The sequence below is a fragment of the Symphalangus syndactylus genome, chromosome 24 (genome assembly GCF_028878055.3).
Source record: "Symphalangus syndactylus isolate Jambi chromosome 24, NHGRI_mSymSyn1-v2.1_pri, whole genome shotgun sequence".
Lineage (NCBI taxonomy): Eukaryota > Metazoa > Chordata > Mammalia > Primates > Hylobatidae > Symphalangus > Symphalangus syndactylus.
The window spans coordinates 43,012,605-43,034,151 of record NC_072446.2 but is presented as its reverse complement, the minus strand read 5'-3'; the positions used below and the strand labels follow the sequence as shown (position 1 = coordinate 43,034,151).

General features: G+C 45.8%; 1 gene segment (V, D, J or C); it reads left to right on the top strand.

Annotated features, from left to right (window-relative positions):
- The window catches only part of LOC129474822 (signal-regulatory protein beta-1-like), a 127,772-nt gene extending 107,958 nt beyond the window's left edge, over positions 1-19,814 (top strand). The window contains 6 exon segments of the C gene segment in view: positions 6,289-6,612; positions 7,427-7,747; positions 12,721-13,029; positions 16,791-17,117; positions 18,169-18,278; positions 18,903-19,814. Of these exon segments, the coding sequence occupies positions 6,289-6,612; positions 7,427-7,747; positions 12,721-13,029; positions 16,791-17,117; positions 18,169-18,275 (1,388 nt within the window).
- The last annotated feature ends 1,733 nt before the right edge of the window (positions 19,815-21,547 follow it).

The window sequence follows — 21,547 nt, the reverse complement described above, 5'->3', positions numbered from 1 at the left end:
CATGTTGACAGCTTGCAAATATCTATCCCCCGTCTCCATCACCTATCTCTCCCCCAGCTCCAGAGTCCTGTGTCCAGCCATCCCCAACTGCAGTGGCCTCTTGCTTCCTCTTCTCCCGTGCTTCCTTCCTTACCCCCCTCCAGCCTGTCCCTCCTCCAACACACACATACACACAGCCACCAGAGTGTGAGTTTCCAATCTGTGACCTGGATCCTGCTCCGGTACTGCTCTCTGCCCAAGGCATTGCACACAGATTACACTCTAACCTCATCAGCACAGCCTCCAAGATTAAGTCCTGCCGTTTCTCCCATGACCATCTGTCCCCTCACTCTGCTCCCACCACAGTGACCTTGCTGTGGCTCACATGTGCCCAGCTCATGCCTGCCCTGCAAGTGCATTCCTCTCTCTGGAACATTCTTCTCCTAGAACTCCCTATGACTTCCACTTCCTTCATTCAGGTCTCAGCTCACAAGACCCTTCCCAGAGAAGGCTTCCTGTGCACACAGTCCAAAATATACCCCTCCACTCTCTGTCCCTGACTTCTTTATTTTTCTTCATACCAGTTAACCTCCCTGGAATTATACTGCCTAGTTATTCCTTTATTTTTACTATCTTGCTCACTGCTCGCTTGCTCAGTGTCCCTAAATGATGCCTGCCATGTAATTGACACTCTATAAAGAATTGTTGTAGGAATAAGTAAATCAATAATGAAACACATTTATTTAACACATGCATATTCAGGGGCTATTCAGTGTCAGGGGCTATGTGAGGCACTGAGGTCTCAGACATGGAGCAAGTGGACAAGGAAGGGTTCCTGTCCTCAAGGAGGCTGATCATTTTCTTGGGGAGACAGGGACTTGTGTTCACAGGAGGCTCAGAGTGACGTGTGCAGCTTGTCAAGGGTAAGTCTAAGAAGATGGGGTGAGGGTAAAAGATCCATGGGTCCTTGCAGCAAGGAGTTGGATTTTAGGGGCATCAATGTCCTTTTTTTTTTTTTTGAGACAGAGTCTCACTCTGTCCGCAGGCTGGAGTGCACTGGCGTGATCTCGGCTCACTGCAACCTTTGCCTCCTGGGTTCAAGTGATTCTCTTGCCTCAGCCTCCTGAGTAGCTAGGATTACAGGCGCATGCCACCATGCACAGCTAATTTTTCTATTTTTAGTAGAGACAGGGTTTCACCATGTTGGTCAGGCTGGTCTCGAACTCCTGACCTCATGATCCACCTGCCTCGGCCTCCCAAAGTGCTGGGATTACAGGCATGAGCCACTGCACCTGGCCCAGTGTCCCTTTTCTGAAGAACTAGCAGCTCTCTCTCCTCTCTGGGCCCTCAGCCTGTTAGGCCAGCACAGGGGCCCATATTCATGATGAGGGCTCTTGGATCCCCAGCTCCTATAAAAGGTGGTGCTTATAGAGTAGGTGACAGCCAGTTCTTGCCGGTGCTAGAATAAAGAAGGAGACTGACGTGACTCTACTCAGAGGAAGCCAAGCCTTACCCAGTGGACGCATGGCCCAGCCTGGGCGAGCCCTGTGGGTACTTTGGCATTCCTCAGGCCACCCCTTGGAAAACCTCATCTTCTCCACTTCCCCTTCAGCCTTGCAGCCCCACAAGGCAGGCTGCCCATGGCTACCCACCCACTGCAGCTTAGCCCCAGTATTGCCAGTCTTCTCCTTCTGTGTAGATGGTATGATTAAGCTGGAGGGCTGAGACAGGAGCCCACTTCCTCCAGGAAGACTTCTCTGCTTTCTCAGTGGGAGTGCTTCTTTCTTTCCCTTGCCCTGTAGCACATACCTTCCTCTTAGTCTGTTTATCCATGGATCCACCCATCCATCCATCCATCCATTCCACCCACCCATCCATCCATCCAACAAACATTCATCCAGCACTTATTTACACTAGTGACCAAGGACATGGTCCCTGTCCTCCAGAGCCTACAGTCTAATAAGGGAAAGAGTTATTATGCAACTAGTTTCAAGTTATCAATTTAATTATAACTGTGATAAATTATCTGCAAGAGAAGTATTTGAACCCACGGGGAGACATTAGGGTAGAAAAGACTTCCCTGATGAAGAATGTTTCACCCAAGACCTCACTGTCAACTATGGTAGCCAGTAGCCGCATGTGACTATTGAGTGCCTGAAATGTGGCTAGTGTCACCAAGGAACTGAGGGTAGATGAATAATTTTATCAAACTTTATAAAATAACTATTCTGTGTCAGGCCCTGCCCAGTCCAAACTAGTCTGGTTGAAAATGCCAGCATTACATCTAGTTCAGCATCCACTTCCTCCTCTCACCCTAGCCCAGTGCTGCCCCCAAGTCCCTGCTGAGGGATCTGGAAGGGATGGAGGTGAAGCATTCTTTTGTTCCTCCTCCTTTCCCTGAATTGGGTCTGTCTACCATCTGGTGTGTTAGGGCCTGGGAGGGGAGATGGAAAAAGAGGGACTTTTTTTACCCAACAATGCTCTGTTCACTATGGCTGGACTCTGGAAGCCAGCTGCCTCCTAGGGCACAGGTGTGGATTCCTAGGAGGATCCTGAATGTGTGCATGCATGCATGCATGTGCATGTGTGTGTGCCCATGTGTGTGTGCTGTGGGGGTACACAGTCTGCTGCACAGTCTCTCTTATGCATGATCTGATCCAGGTTCACAGCTCCCCGCTGGAGTCTATGCTGCAGTCTCTTACTCCTAGGCCCTCTTGCCAGTTGTCACCTCTCTTGAGTGGGATGCTGTAAGGTTGGCTCCCCCCTTTCAATGCGGGTCTCTCCATGGACCTCACCCCCTTGCCATTCTGCATGGAGGAAGCTTGAGCTGCTGCCCTGCCACCCCGTCACTCTACCCTGCTGTCTCTTTTCAGTTCCTTTTTCTCTTGCCCAGGGCAACATTAAGGTGAATCAGCAAATCCACTGTTGCTTCAGGAGACACCTGGAAAAAGAGGAGGCAGCCTCCTCCTCCTGCAGGCACCTAATATCTAGGAGTCATTTTGGGGTGCCTTGCTTGGCTAAGTAGTGGTGGAGGGTTGTGAGGTCAGGGGAGTTTCCATAACAGCCTCCCCCAGGATGAAAACTCCTCTCTAGCCTCTCCCTCCACTTTAGCTGAGCATACAGACCCCAAAGAGATGGGATGGCTGGGGAGCAGGCCAGGCTCTGCTGCTTTGTAATCAGTCTTGAGAACATACCTGGCCCCAAAGGTTCATTTGTTATTACCGAGTATCTATTCTGTGCCCAGCACTGGGTGGCTGCTGGTTACAGCTATGAACAAAAAGCAGTAGTCTTCAGGGCAAATCATTTACTTTTCATGAGGGAAATGGATAAAAACAAATAATATACATCAGGGCTGACCATTGGAAAGCCAAGTAACGTAGGGTAAGGAAATGCAGAGAGACCAAAGGGAGAGGCTGTTTTCATAGGGAGGTCAGGGAAACTGGTGGCTGTGTTTCAAATTCATGCTTCCCCAACATGGAGCCTAGTAGACAATTCTGGGCCATGGGAAATCCATGCCGCCATTGTTCAAGACTAGTTAAGCCGTGAGGCAAGGGTTGGGTTTCAAAGTCCAGGGTCTTTCTTGGTTGCACGTGGTTGTGTATGTCAAGGCTCACTTCTCAACCCTCTGGGCCCATATCTGATCCATTCTGCATTCCCAGAAGCCGTGTCTGGGTCTGGGACAGGGCAGGCTCTTGATGCTGCTTGTTCAGCATGGAGGAGCCTCCAGGAGAAGGGACATCAAGGCTCAGCCTATCAGAGGCCAGCTCTGTGGCTTGAAGCTTGAGGCAGAGCTCTGCCACTTCCTGGTCTTGCTCATGGGGAATCAGAGACAGTCAGAGCCCATTGAAAGGCTCTAGATGCCTCCCTGGCTAGACACCTCAGGCCTGAAGGTTTGGGGCTTGGAAGGGGGCCTTGGCCACAGTGACCACTTCTCTCACTGTGGCTCAAGCCTCTGCTCCAGGCATGGCAGGGAATGGGGTGGGGTGAGCAGCTGGGAAGTATAAGGCCTGGTCCAGGCTGTCAGAGGCCGGTCAGTGGCTCCTGGGCTCTTTCAGGGCCTTATCCAGTGGTTGCCACCAGGAACAGACCAGGAGCACTGTGAGTCTCTCACCATGGCTACCACACCTGGGCGGGTCCTGGGCTCCCTCCTGCCCACCCTTCTGCTGGGACTCACAGGTGAGTCCTGATTCCTGCCCAGAGAGACCCTCAGGGCAGGCAAGGAGACCCCCAGGAATGACCAAATCCAGCTGCTGTGTCTTTCTGAAGGGAGACTGAGGCTCAGAGGAGGTGACTGAGCTGTTTTCCTGCCAGTCAGGTGCTGTTTTTCATCTTTTCTTCAATGTGGACCTTGTGGACAAAGGGAGTTGGTGGGAGCTTGGGGGTCAGAAAAGGAAGTGACCTAAGGGTGAAGGGGCTCGGGGGAGGTCAGGGGGTAAAAGAGGAGCCCACCTCCCAGTTTTCCCGATGTCAGCTCTAGTGTGAGTGGCTACCTGTTCTGGATCAGAGAGGGTGTAAGGGTGGCAAAGACAGAGAAAGAGAGAGAGGAAAAAAAAAAGAGAGAGAGAGAGAAGTCGCCAGAGTGATGGAGCCTCCGGCATTGGAGGCATGGAAGAGTCCTGGACCCAAAGTCAGACAGGCCTTCTTACCCTTCCTCCTTAGCCACTGATAGGCTGTGTGACCTTAAGCAAGTCACAAGACCTTTCTGAATCTCTGTTTCCTTTTCTGGAAAGTGGGGACAATAATATCAGCCTCCCATAGCTGAGATGTGGAAGAAAAGAAGCACACATGGCTGAAAATGTTTTCTGAACCACACAGTGCTGTGTGCAGGGTGGGCGATGAGGGCAGAGCACAGTTCAGAAGGTACCAGAGCTGTGTGCTAAGAGGACAAGTTCCTATGGCCTCCTGCGCTGCCCTCTGCCTGTCATCCTGCTTGTCATTGGTTGTTTATTTGCCTTTCACCCGCTCCTGACCAGATGCTTCTCAAGGGTAGGGCTCCTGTCTGACTCATCTCTGTGGTCTCAGCACCCAAATCTTGACCTGGTGCAGAGCAGGGGCTTAGGGAATGCTGTGAAGACTTGGGGAGGTTCCTGCTCCAGAGCTCTGCAAGGCTGTCCTTAGGAGGAGGGGTGAGTCTCATCCTGCAGTTTTCCTGGGAAAATTCTGGGAGACAGATCCCAGGTTATATCCCAGAAGCAGGAAATATTTTGTCATAGTCCTAGCTGGGTGTGAGGGTGAATGGAGCTGCTTCTCATGGAGAGAGCTCCCTGTCACTGCAGGTAAGCAAGCAGACAATGGGGGTCTAGCGAGGTGTCGATGGGAGAGACCTGAGTAGGAGGGCCAACCATCCCTGTTGGGGTGATTCTTGACTTCACACTCAAGTCCTTATAAACTTACATCCACAATGGAAATCCTGATTCATCACCATTCCCTTCCTATCCCAACTTGGTCCTTCTCCAGATCTTCCCATCTCAAAAAGTAGAGCTACCACCAACACAGCTGCTCTAGAGAAAACCTGGGAATTGTTGATCCATAATTCATTCTGTCCCTCACCCCCCATCCCGCCCATCACTGAGTCCTGTGGGCTGTATCTTCCAAATATGTCTCCAGTCTCCTTTTCTCACCACCCTAGTCCAGACTACCATCACCTCGGCGTGGAGGCCTGTACCAGCTTCCCCACTGGTCTCCCTGCTTCCATTCCTGCCACGCTTCTTCCCATTCTCCACACAACAAACCAGTTATCCTCTAAAAAATATACATCAGACCAATTTGCCCCTCTGTTAAAGTCTCTGCTGGCTTCCCATCAATCTCAGAATAGAATCAAGATCATCACCATGGTCCCCAGGCTCTTCTCACTCTGGACCTCTTTGCCATGACACTAGGGTCGTACAGACTTCTCAGTTTCTCAAGCCCACCAAGACCTTCCTGCCCGAGGTCCTTCTCTCCTGCTGTCCCCGCTGTCTGGAATGTCCTTCCTCTGTCCCTTCCCATGGCTAGCTCCTATTCATTCCTGAGTTTCAGCTCAATGATGTCACCTCCTCAAGGAATTCTTCCCCAGCTGCCCTTCTAGAATAAGTCCTCCCCCTATTCTCCATCTGTGCACTCTTTGGGTTTCCTTGACGGCATTGGGCTCAATCATAATCACATTTGCATTTGCTTGTTTTCTTGTGATCAAATGCCAATATGCTGCCTGAAGACAGAATCAGACACAGCACATAGTAGGTCCCCAGGGCCTGACACAGCTCTGGTGCCACGGGTGCCTGTAGGGTGTGTCCCACTCTCAGTGTGCAGTCACAGTTGCTCTTTCCTTAGCTGGACAGCCCTTCATCTCTCTGACTGGTCCATCTCAGAGGACAAGCCCTGGAGACACGGCACCTTTCAACTGTACTGCTGGCCCCTTCAACTCCCAGGACTTCTCCCAGGACTTCTGTGTTACCTGGTTAAAGGACAGTGATGAACATCCAGCTTCAGCTCAGAGCCTGGTGCCTGACAATGGAGGCAATGACTTCATTACCAGCAAGGCATGGGTGACACTGACCCGACAGGATGTCTCATCTGAGATCACCTGCAAAGTCACCCACAGGGCCCTGGCAGAGCCCCTGAAAACAACCATGAATCTCTCCCAAGTGCTCCGAGGTGAATGGGCAGTCAGGTGGGGTGGACATTAACCCTGGAAGCATCTAGCTTTCAGGGTTTTTGCCCAAAGCCCCATTTCATAAATGGGGAAATGGAATTCCTTGTGGATTTCTGATCATGTGTATTGTGGTTATAAGCGCAGGTTCCAGGGGCCCACCATCTGGGTTTTAATCCTAGCTGTGCCACTTTACAATTTGTGGGATCTTGCGAGTTACTTGACTATTTAATGCCGGTTTCTTTATATGATAGGAATAAAATGAGGACCTACTTCATAGGTGTCCTGTGAAGATTAAATGAATTATTCTTTATAAAACACACATAACTGTGCATGGCATGCAGTGATTTACTTATGAATATTTGATCTTGTTATTATCTGATCTCAGACTCCCTTTCTAAACATCTTTGTTCTATTAATGTCATTGTTACAGTTTTTTATTTAAAATGTTTATTATTCATTTAATAATAATGAATATCCACTGTATGCCAGACACTGTGCTCAGTGCTGGGGATGCAGCAACGAGCAAAATAAAGTCCCTGTCATCATGGGCATCACCTTTTACTAATTCTTAAAATTATATTTTCTGATATGAAATATTTCAAAAATACAGAATATAGCAGACACCCATGTACCCTTACCCATATTTAATGAATATTAACATTTAGCCCTATTTGCTTTACATTGCGCATACAATAAAAAAATATTTCTTTAAAAAAAGGCAAGAGAACCTGAGGCTGTTCCCTGGGAGAGGGAAGCATGGGTGGCCACAGGCAGGGGCTGATTTCACCAGATCTTACTTCCTATTCCTCTGTCTAGTTGTCCCCACCCTGAAGATCACCACTGAACCCTCTGGGACCCATGTACGTGTGCAAGACAGAGTGAATCTCACCTGCCACGTCCTCCACTTCTATCCCGCCCACCTGCGACTCACCTGGATGGAGAACAGGCGCATGATCCAGACCCTGGTGTCCCCTCAGGCCACCAGAAATCCAGATGGGACATACTCTCTGGAGCACACGTGGCAGGCAGAGGCCACGCTGGAGGACCGTGAGTTTGCTTGCTGGGTGGTCCACGATGAGCAGCCCCCACTCAAGGCCAACATCACCCTGCAAGCCCAGGTGCGCAGGCAGGGGAAAGGTGGGTGCAGCCTCTGGCCCAGCCCCTCTGGATATCCCCTGTGGGCAGCACGGCTGGGGAGGGTCAGAGACTCAGGGCAGCATTGGATGATGGTGAAGGAAGGAAGGATACCCTCAGCTGGTGATACAACTCTCACACATTCGCCCCCAGACTGCACTCCTCACGCCTTCCTCCACACCCTCCCCAAGAAGAAAGGGTGGGACTCCCCTTCCCTAATTCCATGCATTCTTGGTGTTGAAAGTTCTCCACCTTAACACTTGACTGCAAGAAATGGCAGAGATTAAGGACTGCTGAGCACCAAAGTGCTTTCTAGAAAGGCTATTAATCAAGACTGGCACAGTTGAAAGTTTCTGGATGGCAACTTTAAACAGAGGCCAGAATTCTGAATTCAGCTGGAAAAGAGGGTCCATGCAGGGCCTTACACAGGGTCAGGGCAGGCCCTTACACGGGGTCAGGACAGGCCCTTACATGGGGTCAGGACAGGCCCTTACACGAGGTCAGACAGGCCCTTACACAGGGTCAGTGCAGGCCCTTACATAGGGTCAGGACAGGCACTTACATGGAGTCAGGACAGGCCCTTTGAGTCAGTGCAGGCCCTTGCATGGGGTCAGAACAGATCCTCCTCCTCCTTTCCCCTTCCTTTTCCCCCTCACTTTCCTTCTCCTTCCATCCTTCTCTTTTTCCTTGTCCTCTTCACTTTCTCCCTTTTTTGAGTGTTTTTATATTATCTTATTATTATTTTTTTAGCTTTGGTTTTAGGTTGGGGCCCATGTGCAGGTTTTCATACAGGTAAATTGTGTGTGGGGGAGTTTGTGTACAGCCTGTGTTATTTTTTGACTTTGTAATCATAGCCATTCTGGCTGGTGTGGGATGGTATCTCATTGTGGTTTTTATTTGCATTTCTTTAATGATTAGTGATGAACGTTTTTTCACATGCTTGTTTGCCACGGGTGTGTCTTCTTTTGAAAAGTAGCTGTTCACATCCTTTGCCCACTTTTTAATAGTGTTATATTTTTACCTGTTAGTTTATTTAAATTCCTTATAGATTGTGGATCTTAGACCTTTGTCGGATGCATAGTTTGCGAATATTTTCTCCCATTTTGTGGGTTGTCTGTTAGCTCTGCCGATAGTTTCTCTGGCCCGCCTTGCCTGCTGGAATCTCCTCTACCTCCGTCTCTCTCTCACTCTTTGCGTCCTCAAACTGTTTTCTCCACAAGAGGGAGCTGTCTGCTGGCAGTTCAGACCCAGAGAGCGCGGGCTGCTTTCCTTCGGTTCAGCTTGGATGAGCTTGGGAGAATGAATTACTGGCCCAGAGTGGCAGGCTGGGTAGTGGGGGTGGACGGTGTCCGAGAGGGTGGGTGGACGTTCTTAGGATTGGCCGGGCCTTGTGAGCTAGGGGTAAGCCAGCATATGGACTCACAGCCCTCCAGAACCACGTGGTCAGAAAGGACAGCCCCTTGTGGGCGGTGAGGGTGTATGCCTCGGTGTACGAGGTATTACAGCGCAGGCCACTGCCAGAGCAAGGGTGCGGGACCGGCAACAACAGCCCATCTTCCCACCAGGGCCCTCCACCTGGCGTTCTCTCTCTCCCTGACGGAATTGGCCTCTATCTGGCTGTTTTAAGAATTCTTAAGGGGAAGGATCCCACTCAGCTTTCAATTTCCCTGTGCCTTTTTGTCTGTTGTCCAGCAGAAATAAGAAAAACGCTCACCCAGCAGGATATACAGGTCTGGCTGAAAAACTCAAAACTGGTCCTTTCTGATCAGAAGCAAGTTTCAATATTTCTTTATTGACTCATGCTGGTTTTTTCTTCTTTTATTTTTCTCTTTTGCCTGCATACAGTATATCTGGCCCACTGCTGCAACATTAACCCCCTGGGAGCATCCTTTTGATTATACGGCTCCGCTATGTAGCTTTGTGGGGCCCCGTGGTCTGCAGGGGGAAGGGCAGCCCCTTCCCTTTCTGGCATTTAGGCCCCTTTCTATTTGGTGTTAACAAAGCATTGCAGCTGTCCTTCCCCAACCTGGCCCATAAATGCCTTCATCAGCACCCTCACCTGTTATGCACTCCCCACTCTGTGTCTCTGTTCCTACTGGCTGACACCCATAGAGCATTTACTGCATGCTAGGCATCCTCAAATATGTTATCTGATCCTACAACAGAGCCCAGAGCTAGCACCGGGACCAAGGTCTCAGAGGTTCCAAACAGCATAGCTGGGGTTAGAATGCAGGCATGTCTGTTCAAAAATTCAATGTGTTTTTCTGCATTTTTCTTTCCTATCTTGCCCGAGAATACAAAGCTTAGTGTTATCTCAAGTCTCTTCTCAAATCTCAATTTTAAATGATCTATTTCTGGTATTTATGTCTTCCTGAATTGTGTGGTCTTATCTGTCCATACCAGTTAGTTCTCACAATTGGCACTTAAACTACAAGGGCATTCCGAAAGTCCCCCGACCTGGGGTTTTATTCCATTTACACCCATCTTCCATGATTAGACTCTCACATCCTTGAAGCAGGGACTGGCTCTTATGTTTCGAGGTGGCCAAACGTTGGAGTCAAACAGATCAGTGTCCCCAGCAATGTGACCTAAGACAAAACAACTCCCTTTCTTTTTTTGAGATGGAGTTTTGCTCTTGTTGCCCAGGCTGGAGTGCAGTGGTGTGATTTCAGTTCACTGCAATCTCTGCCTCTCGGGTTCAAGTGATTCTCCTGCCTCAGCTTCCCAAGTAGCTGGGATTACAGGCACACACCACCATGGCCAGCTAATTTTGTATTTTTAGTAGAGATGGGGTTTCACCATGTTGGTCAGGCTTGTCTCGAACTCCTGACCTCAGGTAATCCACCTCTCTCAGCCTCCCAAAGTGCTGGCTTACAGGCGTGAGCCACCGCACCTGGCAGCAACTCCCTTTCTGAGTCAAGTTTTCCATCGCTGCAATGACAATTGTTATACCCACCTCAAAGAGCCCTGCTTAAGATTCCTTTCCTTGACTCCTGCCTGGCATCTGGACAATGGGGCCCATAGCAAGTTCTCTGCAGTGACTGTTTGCAGTCTCCACAGTACCTAGCCCAGAGCTGAGCTGCAAGTAGGACAATATTAAAGGTCATTGGTTAATACAGAGCCAACTGTGCAGAAGTAGAGGCAGCTATGATGTAACAGAAAAAGGCCTTGACTTGGAGTCAGAACTCCTGGGTTACAATGTCAGTTCTGTTCACTGTGAGGCCCTTGGATGCGTCACTAACCCTCCCTGAGCCTTTTCTTTATCTGTTAATATTAAAAATATGATTAATAATAATTCCTTGGATGGTCATTGTGAGTATATGCTGCTGAGGGCTACCGTTTATATAGTGATTACTGTGTGCCACATATTCTACACTAGTTACATCACTTAATTTATTAATTAACTCTGAGAGAAATGCAAATCAAAACCACAATTAGATACCATCTCACACCAGTCAGAATGGTATTAAAAACTCAAGAAATGACAGATCTGGCAAGGCTGCGAAGAAATAGGAACGCTTTTACGTTGTTGGTGGAAATGTAAATTAGTTCAACCATTGTGGAAGACAGTGTGGTGACTCCTCAAGGATCTAGAACCAGAAATACCATTTGACCCAGCAATCCCATTACTGGGTACATACCCAAAGGAATATAAATCATTCTATTACAAAGATACATACATGCGTATGTTCATTGCAGCACTACTCACAATAGCAAAGCAGTAAAATTAATTCCTTGACATGGAATCAACCCAAATGCCCATCGGTAATAGACTGGATAAATAAAATATGGTACATATACCCCCATGGAATACTATGCAGCCATAAAAAGGGATGAGATTGTGTCCTTTGCAGGGACATGGATAAAGCTGGAAGCCATCATCTTCAGCAAACTAATGCAGGAAGAGAAACTCAAACACTGCATGTTCTCACTCATAAGTGGGAGCTGAACAATGAGAACACATGGACACACGGAGGAGAACAACACACACCAAGGCCTGTTGCAGCGGGTGAGGGGAAGGAGAGCATCAGGACCAAAAGCTAATGCATGTGGGCCTTAATACCTAGGTAATGGGTTGATAGGGGCAGCAAACCACCATGGCATATGTTTACCTATGTAACAAACCTGCGCATTCTGTACATCTATCCCAGAACTTAAAGTAAAATAAAATTTAAAAAAAGAAAGAAAAGAAAAATGTACTTCATCAAACCTAATGGCTAAATAAACAAAAGAAGTCTGAATTTAATTATACTCCAGATATCAAAATGGGATGAATAATTGTTATAAAATTTAAGCCATTCTTCTTCTATTAAAAAAATCACCCCCATTATACAGATGAGAAAACTGAGGCTCAGAGAGTTAAGTTGCTTGGGCTCCAGTGGAGAGTGGAAATGTAAACTTGGGTTGAGTGAGATCCTAAAGCCTGTGCTCCTAACCTTTTCTCTATGGTTCTAACCTCTTCTCCATGACCCGGCGTCTGAGAAATGAGGTTCTCTTCCATTTTCAAAGACTGAGGGTAAGGCTGAGTGACAGTAAGGGGTGCTGACCCTGGAGCCTGACTACCTGGCTAAGATCCCAGCTCTGCCACTGACTAACGGACCTTAGACAAGTTACTTAGCCTGCCTGGCCTCAGTTTCCTCATCTGCCAAATGGGGATAGTAACAGCTCCCACTTCTGAGGGCTGCTGTGAGAACTCAGTGACTTAGGGAAGAGCCTGTAGGCAAGGTAAGTGCCAAGTGAGTGTTTGCTATGCGGTATCTGTAGGAGTTGACCCCCTTACAAACTGCCGTTGCCCATTGCTACAGTTTCACTGTCTGGCCTCCGTTATCAGATTCAGAAACTGGTTCCTATCAGAACACAACCTTTACATCTTATGAAAGAGGAAGCAATGGGCTTCTTGGCAGATGCAGTGTATTTGTTCACACTGGGGTTCAGGCACCTCTGTGCCCTCTCATGGGAGGGGTCTATCCTTGCAGGCCAGAGTGTCCAGCCTTACAAGTTGCAAGGCCCCCTTCAGCGATCTGAGCCCGGCACAAGGATCCGATTGACCTACACATCCTCCGGGTTCTCGACACACCAGGTTACTGTGACCTGGCTTAAAAACAAACACGAGCTCCCAAACCCCCAGACCAGCATCCAGTACAGTGGACACACCTACAATGTGACCAGCAGTGTGCTTGTCCCGCTGACGGATGATGATGTGTTCTCCCACGTCGTTTGCCATGTCGAGCACAAGTTGATGCGGTTTTTCCAGAAAACCATTGGCCTGGACCAGTACCTCCGGGGTAAGATCTCTCTCTCTGCTCAGCTGAGGTAGTGCAGAGTTGGGGTGGGGACTTCTCAAAGCCTCAGTTTCCTCAATGAAAAATGAAGAAGGGCCCTCAATGATAAGCAAGCACATCCCTCGTTTGATTGAGGCAAGAATTTAGTGAACTAATACCTGTAAAGCACGTAAGACAGTGCCTTGCTCATACTAACTACTCAGAAGTGGCAATTGTTGTTGTTATTATTATTTACAGCACTTCTCAGAACTCACTTCTTTCATCTGTAAAATGGAGACAGGATATCTTCTGGGAATTCAATTTTATTATTATCATTATTTTATAGGAAGAAGATTTGAAGGGCTTGGGAAACTAAATTCTAGGGCCTGTGGTGTCTTTAGATGGGTTGAACCAACGCTTGGCAGATCTGTGAATTCCATGAGGTCATAAAGTGTCATGCCTAGAAGAAATCTTAATGATCATCCCATTGTTCTGACAACTGTAAAAGTCAGAGAAGGCAAGTGAGTGGTCCAAGCTTGCATAGCAGTAAAATTAATTCCTTGAATGTATATTGGACTTTAAAATCTACAAACTATATCTCTCTTCATTTTCTCATTCACAAAATAGGGGGAGAAGTGTGCTATTGGGAAGTAAACACATCATGCTACATGGTGGAAAATATTGGTAGTAATGTCTCAAATATTTACAGCACACAGACAGTAAAGCACACTCATGTGAATGGACTTTAATGCATAGAACTTCCCTATACTGTTTGTGCCATTTGTGGGTTACAGAAGGAAACTGAGGCTCAAAGAAGTGAAGGCTGCTGAAGATTGTAAAGCTGGTGAGTGAGAAACCTTGGCATGAATTCCAGCTTCCAACTCTGCTCTATTTACCAGTTGTGGGAGCTCCTGCAAGCTGCTTATGTTCTCCCATCCTCAGTATCTTTGCCTGTAAAATAGAGAAATGATAGTTCAGGGAATCTTCCTTATCTGAGTATTTATTATGTAATTCTCTGGAGCTAGGACAATGCTGTCGAGGAGCAAAAGTTATAGAAAATACAAATTTTCAAAAATAAATCGATTGCATATAAAATTAGCTCCCACTCCAAGCCCCTTCCTACTCAACACTGCACTCATCTCAGGGCTGTGCTTCCTCTCATGGAAATATCTTTGTGGGTGTCTTTATTTGGGTTCCCCTGAAAGCAGAGCCTGAACCCAGGACTTGGCGGCAGGTGGTTGGAGGGTGATGCTGAGAGGTTGGGATGGGGGAGCAGGGAGAGAGATACTAGCTTTGCAGGGGGTCAGCCAAGAAAGAGTGAGTTATTAAGCTGGATGGCCCTGTGGAAAACTGGGGCCCAATGACACTGGAGACCCTCTGAAGAACTGGGTAGACTATGCCTGAGAATTGTCTCATGAAGGAGGAGAGGTGGGGATGTGCCTGCAGTCGGGAGGTAGCATTTCATGTTTACAGAGAAATGCGAGGCAGAGAAGAGGAAAAGGGTTTTGGAAGCCAAAGGTGGGACTCGGTGTGAGTAGTACTGTCTTGCACCACTGCGCTGAGGTCAGGCAGCTGGGAGAGGAGGCGTGGAGCCCAGAAACCCTCTGCTATAGGAGGTTGGTCTTGCCTTGATTGATGTGTGACAACCTCACACCATCTTGTGCAAATAGAATCCATATCCATTGCACAGTGCAATCTGAGATCTTGAAAAATTTTTATTTCAAGAAGTTGAGGCAGGTGATATTGAGGAGCTGCAGGGATCACAGGCAAAGCCTTTGAGTGTTAAAAATGGAATCATAATAATAAGAAAAAATTCATGATGCTAATGATACTGTGGGTACTTCAAAAGAGAGCACTTCGATTAAAAGATGCCCCTATGAAAATTGATAGAACACTCAAATAATTTCAAATGATTTTTCAAAATTACTCTTTAATGATTGTGCTATAAATGTGAGATTTGAAATGAAGGATTTGTTGGTACTATAGTATAACTTCTGAGAAAAAAATGATGCCAGCTTCTGTCCACTCCTAACAATTATTCTAAGAGTTGGTGCCTCTTTGCAATTATATTATATATTTATATGCAAATATAAATTAAGTAAATTTTTAAAAATTCAAATGCTTTTCAAGATGATGTTCCAACCAATTCCTTTTTTATAATTTCTATGAAATTGAGGCCTGATTTTGTGTAGGCTGCTTCTAAGTGGCACTTTTTTTTTCTGATACCAAGTAGCTTCAGTGTTTACATTTTTTGGTTTTGTGAGAATTGAATAAGAGAATGCATGCACACCGCCTCAAACACTGACATTCAGGGGATGGGAGCAGTTGTCATCAGCTGTACTCAGGCCTTTGTCCTCCCAACACTGGCCTGGACACCAGACAGCCAGGAAAACTCATGGCGGTTGAAATGGGCCATCTCAGCCTCTTATCCTTTTTTATTTTTTTTGATCCTGGCCACCTTCTAGAACCCACGACAGTTGTGTGGAGGCACCTTACCTTGCCCTCTTCTCCATGGGCATCACCCCAGTTACCAGGACTTCAACACCCGGAGTCCTGCATTCTCAGGCTTTGCTCTTTCCTTGGTGAGATCCTATGCTCTCCCTGTGTGCTGAAAGAGAAAGACTAAGTGCAGGTAAAAAGCTCAGGGATGCTGTCTGCCTCAGCTGCCATTAGCAACATCATTGATAGACTTTTACAAGTCTGGGTACGTTGAGGATGAGAAAAGAATATTTGGGAGTTGGATTCCTGTAACTCCTTCAAATTGCACTACAGAAAGAGCTGCTTTCTCTACCCTAGACCAAGAGCTGAAATCTGTCTTAACTAGGCCCGTGAGAGCTGATCTGACTTCAGAGAATTTCATAATTTTAGAGTCTTAGAAACAGAGGGAAAGTGACTTGCATAGGTCTCACAGTTGGCTATGGTATCAGTGCAAGGACCAGAATCCAGATCTCCCAGCCCTCAGTTTAGCATTAGAGCTGCATCGTGTTGTGTGTTCATAAGTCTATTGAAATATTCAGTGTTTTATAGGACTTCAAATTTGTCCTATTTTCCTTATTGTGAATACATTCTATTGCATAGCTGAAAATCTGGCTGAAAAAATTCTGGAAGTCATTAGATCATAATTTTGGAAGCCTAGAATCATAAATGCTTATAGCCTCGTAGTTTGGGTGTTAGAATAGCATAAAGGTAAAACCTACTGTCTCTGGTGTAATCCCACCTTTGCTACTTGTGCCTCGGGCAAGTTACTTAACCTCTCTAATCTGAAGTTCCTTCCTATGTACAATCTTAATATCTTGGAGTCTAAGACTTAGAGTCTTTGAATCTTCAAATCTTAAAATTATCTAGTCATAGAGTAAGTTAAATGATTTGTAGCTTCTTCAGTGGAATTCATACCTCATCTTTTCATCTTTAATGGCCAAAGCGAAAAAGAAAAGAAAGATTAAATGGCTTTCTTCAATCCCATCCAACCATCCATCCATCCATCCATCCATCCATCCATCCATCCATCCACTCATCCATCCACCCACCCATCCATCTAACCATCCATCCATCCATCCATCCATCCATCCATCCATCCATCCAGGCATGCATTCACTCATGAATTTTCACTGTCATTCAATCATGCATTTCCTTATTATGTGTGCATTTGTTAACCAATACCTAAAGTATTCCTCTGTGGCAGGCTCTGGTTAGGCCCTAGGCAGATGACTTCATCTTCAAGGAGCTCCTAGGCACCTACAGATGGCTTCCCACAATAATTGTTTGCTTTCTCTGGGCTTTGTCAGTTCCCCCTACAGTGACAGTGTCCCAGTCTTCCACCTCCTCCAGCTTGGTGGCTGTTACTTGCCTCGTGCAGAGATTCTATCCACAAAACTTGCACCTCGCCTGGCTAGAGGACTGCCATACACTCAAAAGCACTGAGCAACCCACATTAAAGAAGAATGATGATGGGTCCTACACCCTGCAAAACCTGCTGCTGGTGAATGCATCAGTGCAGGGGCCTGAGCGGGTGCTCACCTGCATGGTGGAACATGAGGGACAGCCTCCCAAACGGGCCAACCTCATACTGTCCACAGCAGCCCACACTGCTTATAAGCCCATTGGGAGCACAGGTAAGTTCACTTCTTCTTCTATGAGCACCTGGGGTCACTTCTGTATCCTGAGTGGATTTCAGAAGGTACTCAGAGGAGGGGGAGCTTGATAATCAATGAGGTCTTATCCCACTTGAGAGTCTGTGATTCCTTAAATAACCAGAATGGTTTCTGGCCAGTGGATTCCTTTAAATCTGGCCATCCTGAAAGGTTCTTTAATTTCTGTGGAAAGAGTGATCTCCTGGCTCAAGCTCCTTCAAAATTCCCAAGAGAGAGTTCAGCTTAGTGCACTCACTACTGGTGCTTCTGAGATGGTTGTCAGCAAGGCTGTCTTGTTTAAAATATTTGTTTTGGTTATATGGAGGCGAGCTTGCATGCACATAAAACCTGCTTGCATGATGTCTGTTCCAATGATAGAATAGCCTCTTCCCCTTGATTCTTGCACAGGCACTTCACCCCTGTGTGCTTCAGTCTGCCCATCTGTAGATAGTGTCTAATAAAGGTTCCTAATTCGTTGTCTTTATGAAGATTAAATGAATTAATACATGTGAACTTTGCCTATGGTCTACAAGAAATATCAGCTATTGATACCTATTACTTGAATTCAGGTAAGATTACTTTAAAATTTAGTTTCCAGTAGTTACAACTTTGTAAACTTAGGCAGCTGAGTCAATTACCTTCCCATAACCTCAATTTACTCATCTAGAAAATGGTGCTAATGATACCAAACTCTTAAGATTGTAGCAAAGTTACATTAAATGACCACAGGCCTTCGGGATATGGAGCTGAATATATTATACTTAGGTTTGTGCCTCTAAAGCCTTGCACAGTGGCTGGTATGTGTCCGATATTCAAATCAGCATTTGTTGAGCCAAATTCAAGGTGAGGCTTACAGGTCAAGGTCAACTCTTATTCCCAAGAGAGAACTCAATGTAGAGAGAAGGCATGGGTTTGGAATCAGAATCAGGTGCAACCTGCAAGCTCTGGAACTTCTTGACTACATGACCTCAGAGAGGGCATTTAAACTCACAGAGCCCCCATGTGATGGCTCCTTCTATCCTTTGGCATTTAGGTCCAGAGATGCCTGCCCTTATCTTTGTGGTTTTCCTCCTGGGCCTCAAGGTGCTGCTGGTGATGAGTTTCACAGTGACCTACATCTGCAGGAGGTGGAACCTGTGACAGGTGAACATAGGATGGGCTTTAGTCTTCGGTACTGGGTGGCAGGCTGGCAAGAGGCCTACAGGCCAAGCCCACAAAGTCACTGGGGCCCTCAAGAGTGATCCAGCCTCAAGGGAAGGTTGGGAACACTCTTTATTTTCTCCAAATGTTTTTTGGGATTCCTAGAGTCTTTCAACTCCGTGCATTGTGTAGTGCCCTGGAGGTGGAAAGGTTTCAAATTCCATTCTTTGGGACCCTGGAGATGGGAGGAGGGGGTTCCAAGGTGTGGTAGTGGTATGAATGTTGAGACCCAAACTCCAGAGTCCCCCAATACACTGTTACATGTTTCAGTTTACATATGATATATTTTGGGGATGCATAAGGAAAGTATTGCTAAAATCAATGAATAGAACCTATTCAAGGGACTTGGAGGTTCTGACTAGTGGCAAAGGTGAATGTGGGTATGGGAGAGAGTTTAGAACCCAGAAAGTGGCATTGGGGTGTAATGAGTATGGGCTTTGTTTCTGATCTGTGCCATGAATCCAGACCAAGCAGAATACCTACCATATAGTAGGTGCTCAATAAACATTTGTGAAATTAATACATGAATAAACAAACACGTGAATGAACATTTTTTTTTCTCTACAGCCCCTGCATGCCCTGTGATACATTACCTCCAGCCCTTTCCAAGGGGTTCAAGTGGGGAGAAGCTGCAAGGACTTGTAGGTCACTAAAGACCCCTTTATTCCATCCCTGCCACCCCCATTGCAGACATGCTCCCTTCCACACACCCTCCTGGTGTTCCCTCCCTCAGAGCTTTGGAGCAGAATCAGGGATGGATTTTCTTCATGAGGACTCCGGGGATGTCTTGACCCTGATGTACTGAGCTTCACGTTGGCCCTGCTTCCACCCAAGAGAATCAGACTGATCAAGAAAAGAAGTTTCCATTCTGCCCCTGGTCATGAACAATTCTTAATTTTCAGAGCAGTTTTTACTTTTGTGCAGGGCTTTTGAAAGTATGATTTCATTTTAACACACACATATTTTGAAATCACTGGCAAGTTGCACAAGCATTTTTCTCTTCTGAAGAGTACAGAAAAAATATAAACAATACCCGTTGACCTACCATCCTATCTTTGTAAAATAGTAACATTTGCCATTATGTTCTTCAGTTCTTTTTAAAAAAAAAAAAACAACAAAAAACCACTGTTCTGAATTTGGTGTTTATCATTCTCAAGCATGATTTTTAACTTTATAACATATGTATAAATCGTTAAGCAATGTATAGTATTACTTTTCATATTTTAACATTATATAAATTCTATGATACTGTACACAGCACTCTGGAACTTTATTTTTTATGCTTAACACAGTTTGTGAGGCTTGTTCCTATTGACATGTGGAGCTACATTTTATTAATTTTCCACTGTTCTGTGGTCTTTCTATTGTAAGAATATGCCACAGTTTATTGATCCTTCTCACAACGGATGTTGAAGCTTCATTCAGTGTTTTGCTAGTACAACTTTGCAATAAACGTTCTTGTATTTGTTTCCTTGGGCATGTGTGGGAGAGTCCGCCTTGTTCCTCTAGCTTGGTGCACAAAGCTGCAGTATTGGTAGGATTTGGGAGCTTTTGTTACATAAAAGCAATTTCCAATTGTTGCTTAAGTTTTACTCTTTCCATTTATCCCTTTCATCTCACTATATATATAATATTTTTGAATGTTTATTGCATTTTTTAAATAGATACCTTTTAGGAAGTTAAAGAGTTAAGTAGTTTTCCTTTCTTCTATTCCGATATTAACATATTTTAAAATCAAACAAAAGCAAAAGAAATCATCACCAGCAGACTTGAATTACAAGAAATACTAGTGGACACCCTTCAGGCACAAAGAAAATGACACCAGGTGTAAATCTGGATCCACACAAAAGAATGAAGAACAGAAACAGTAAATAGATGCATAAATTTAAAAGACATTTAAACAAAGCTCTGTAGATGATAAGTGAATGTTTAAAGCTAAAAATAATAATAATGCAATGTGGATGTTATGATAATAATGCATCAATATCATATAATACCTGAAACAATGGCACAAAGGCTGGGAGAGGGAATTGGATGTACACCGCCAGAGCATTCCTGTACTATACATACAGTGGTATAAATATTGGGACTTTTTTTCAGGATCACTGTATACTTTTATATTTTTCATGTTGTCTTCTATGTCATTTAGAAACAGCTCTGCTTTTTAATATAATCCATGTGCATTTTTATTACATTTATCTTTTTAAGACTTAAATGTAAGATCTGGAACTATAAAAATAAGAAAACTTGGGAAAAGCTCTTCTGGACACTGGCTGAGGCAAAGATGGAGTCTCACTCCATCGCCCAGGCTGGGGTGCAGTGGCGCGTTCTAGGCTCACTGCAACCTCTGCCTCCCAGTTTCTAGTAATTCTCCTGCCTCAGCCTCCCAAGGAGCTGGGATTACAGGCGCTCACATCTCGCTATATTTTTCTGGTGGTGTGTGTGCACACGTGTGTGTATGCATTATAGATGGTAGGAATCTTATTTTTTTGTAGGTGATAGGAATATTATCTTTTTTCTAGAAGGATTAATTATCCAGCACTCCCTGATATCCTGCCACCTTTGCTATATAGAGAGTGTCTATAAATCTGTGGTTCCTTTGATGAGCTCTTTGTTCTGCTGATCTACTTGTCTAGCTCTCTGTCAATACAGGCAAATTAAATTGTGCTTCACTTTATCGCACTTCACAGATACTGCATTTTTCACAAATTGACGGTTTGTGGCAACCCTGCATTGAGCAAGTCTATTGGTGCCATGTTTCCAACAGCATGTGCTCACTCCGTGTCTCTGTCACATTTTGATAATTCTTGCAATATTTCAAATTTTAATAATTATTACATCTGATCTGATGATCTGTGATTAATGATCTTTGATGTTATTATCGTAATGGTTTTGCGGCTCCACGAACCATGTCCTTATGAAACAGCACACTTGATGGAAAAATGTCTTGTGTGTTCTGACTGCTCCACCTACTGGCCGTTGCCCCATCTTGCTCCCTCTCCTCAGGCCTCCCTAGTTACCCTGAGGCAAAGGGAGACACATTGGCCTGAAATTAGGCCAATTAATAACCCTGCAACGGCCTCTAAGTGCTCAAGTGAAAGCGAGAGTTGCAAATCTCTCACTTTAAATCAAATCTAGAAACGATGAAGCTTGATAAAAAAACGCTTGCCCAAAGCTGAGACAGGCTGAAAGCTAGGCTTCTTGCACCAAAC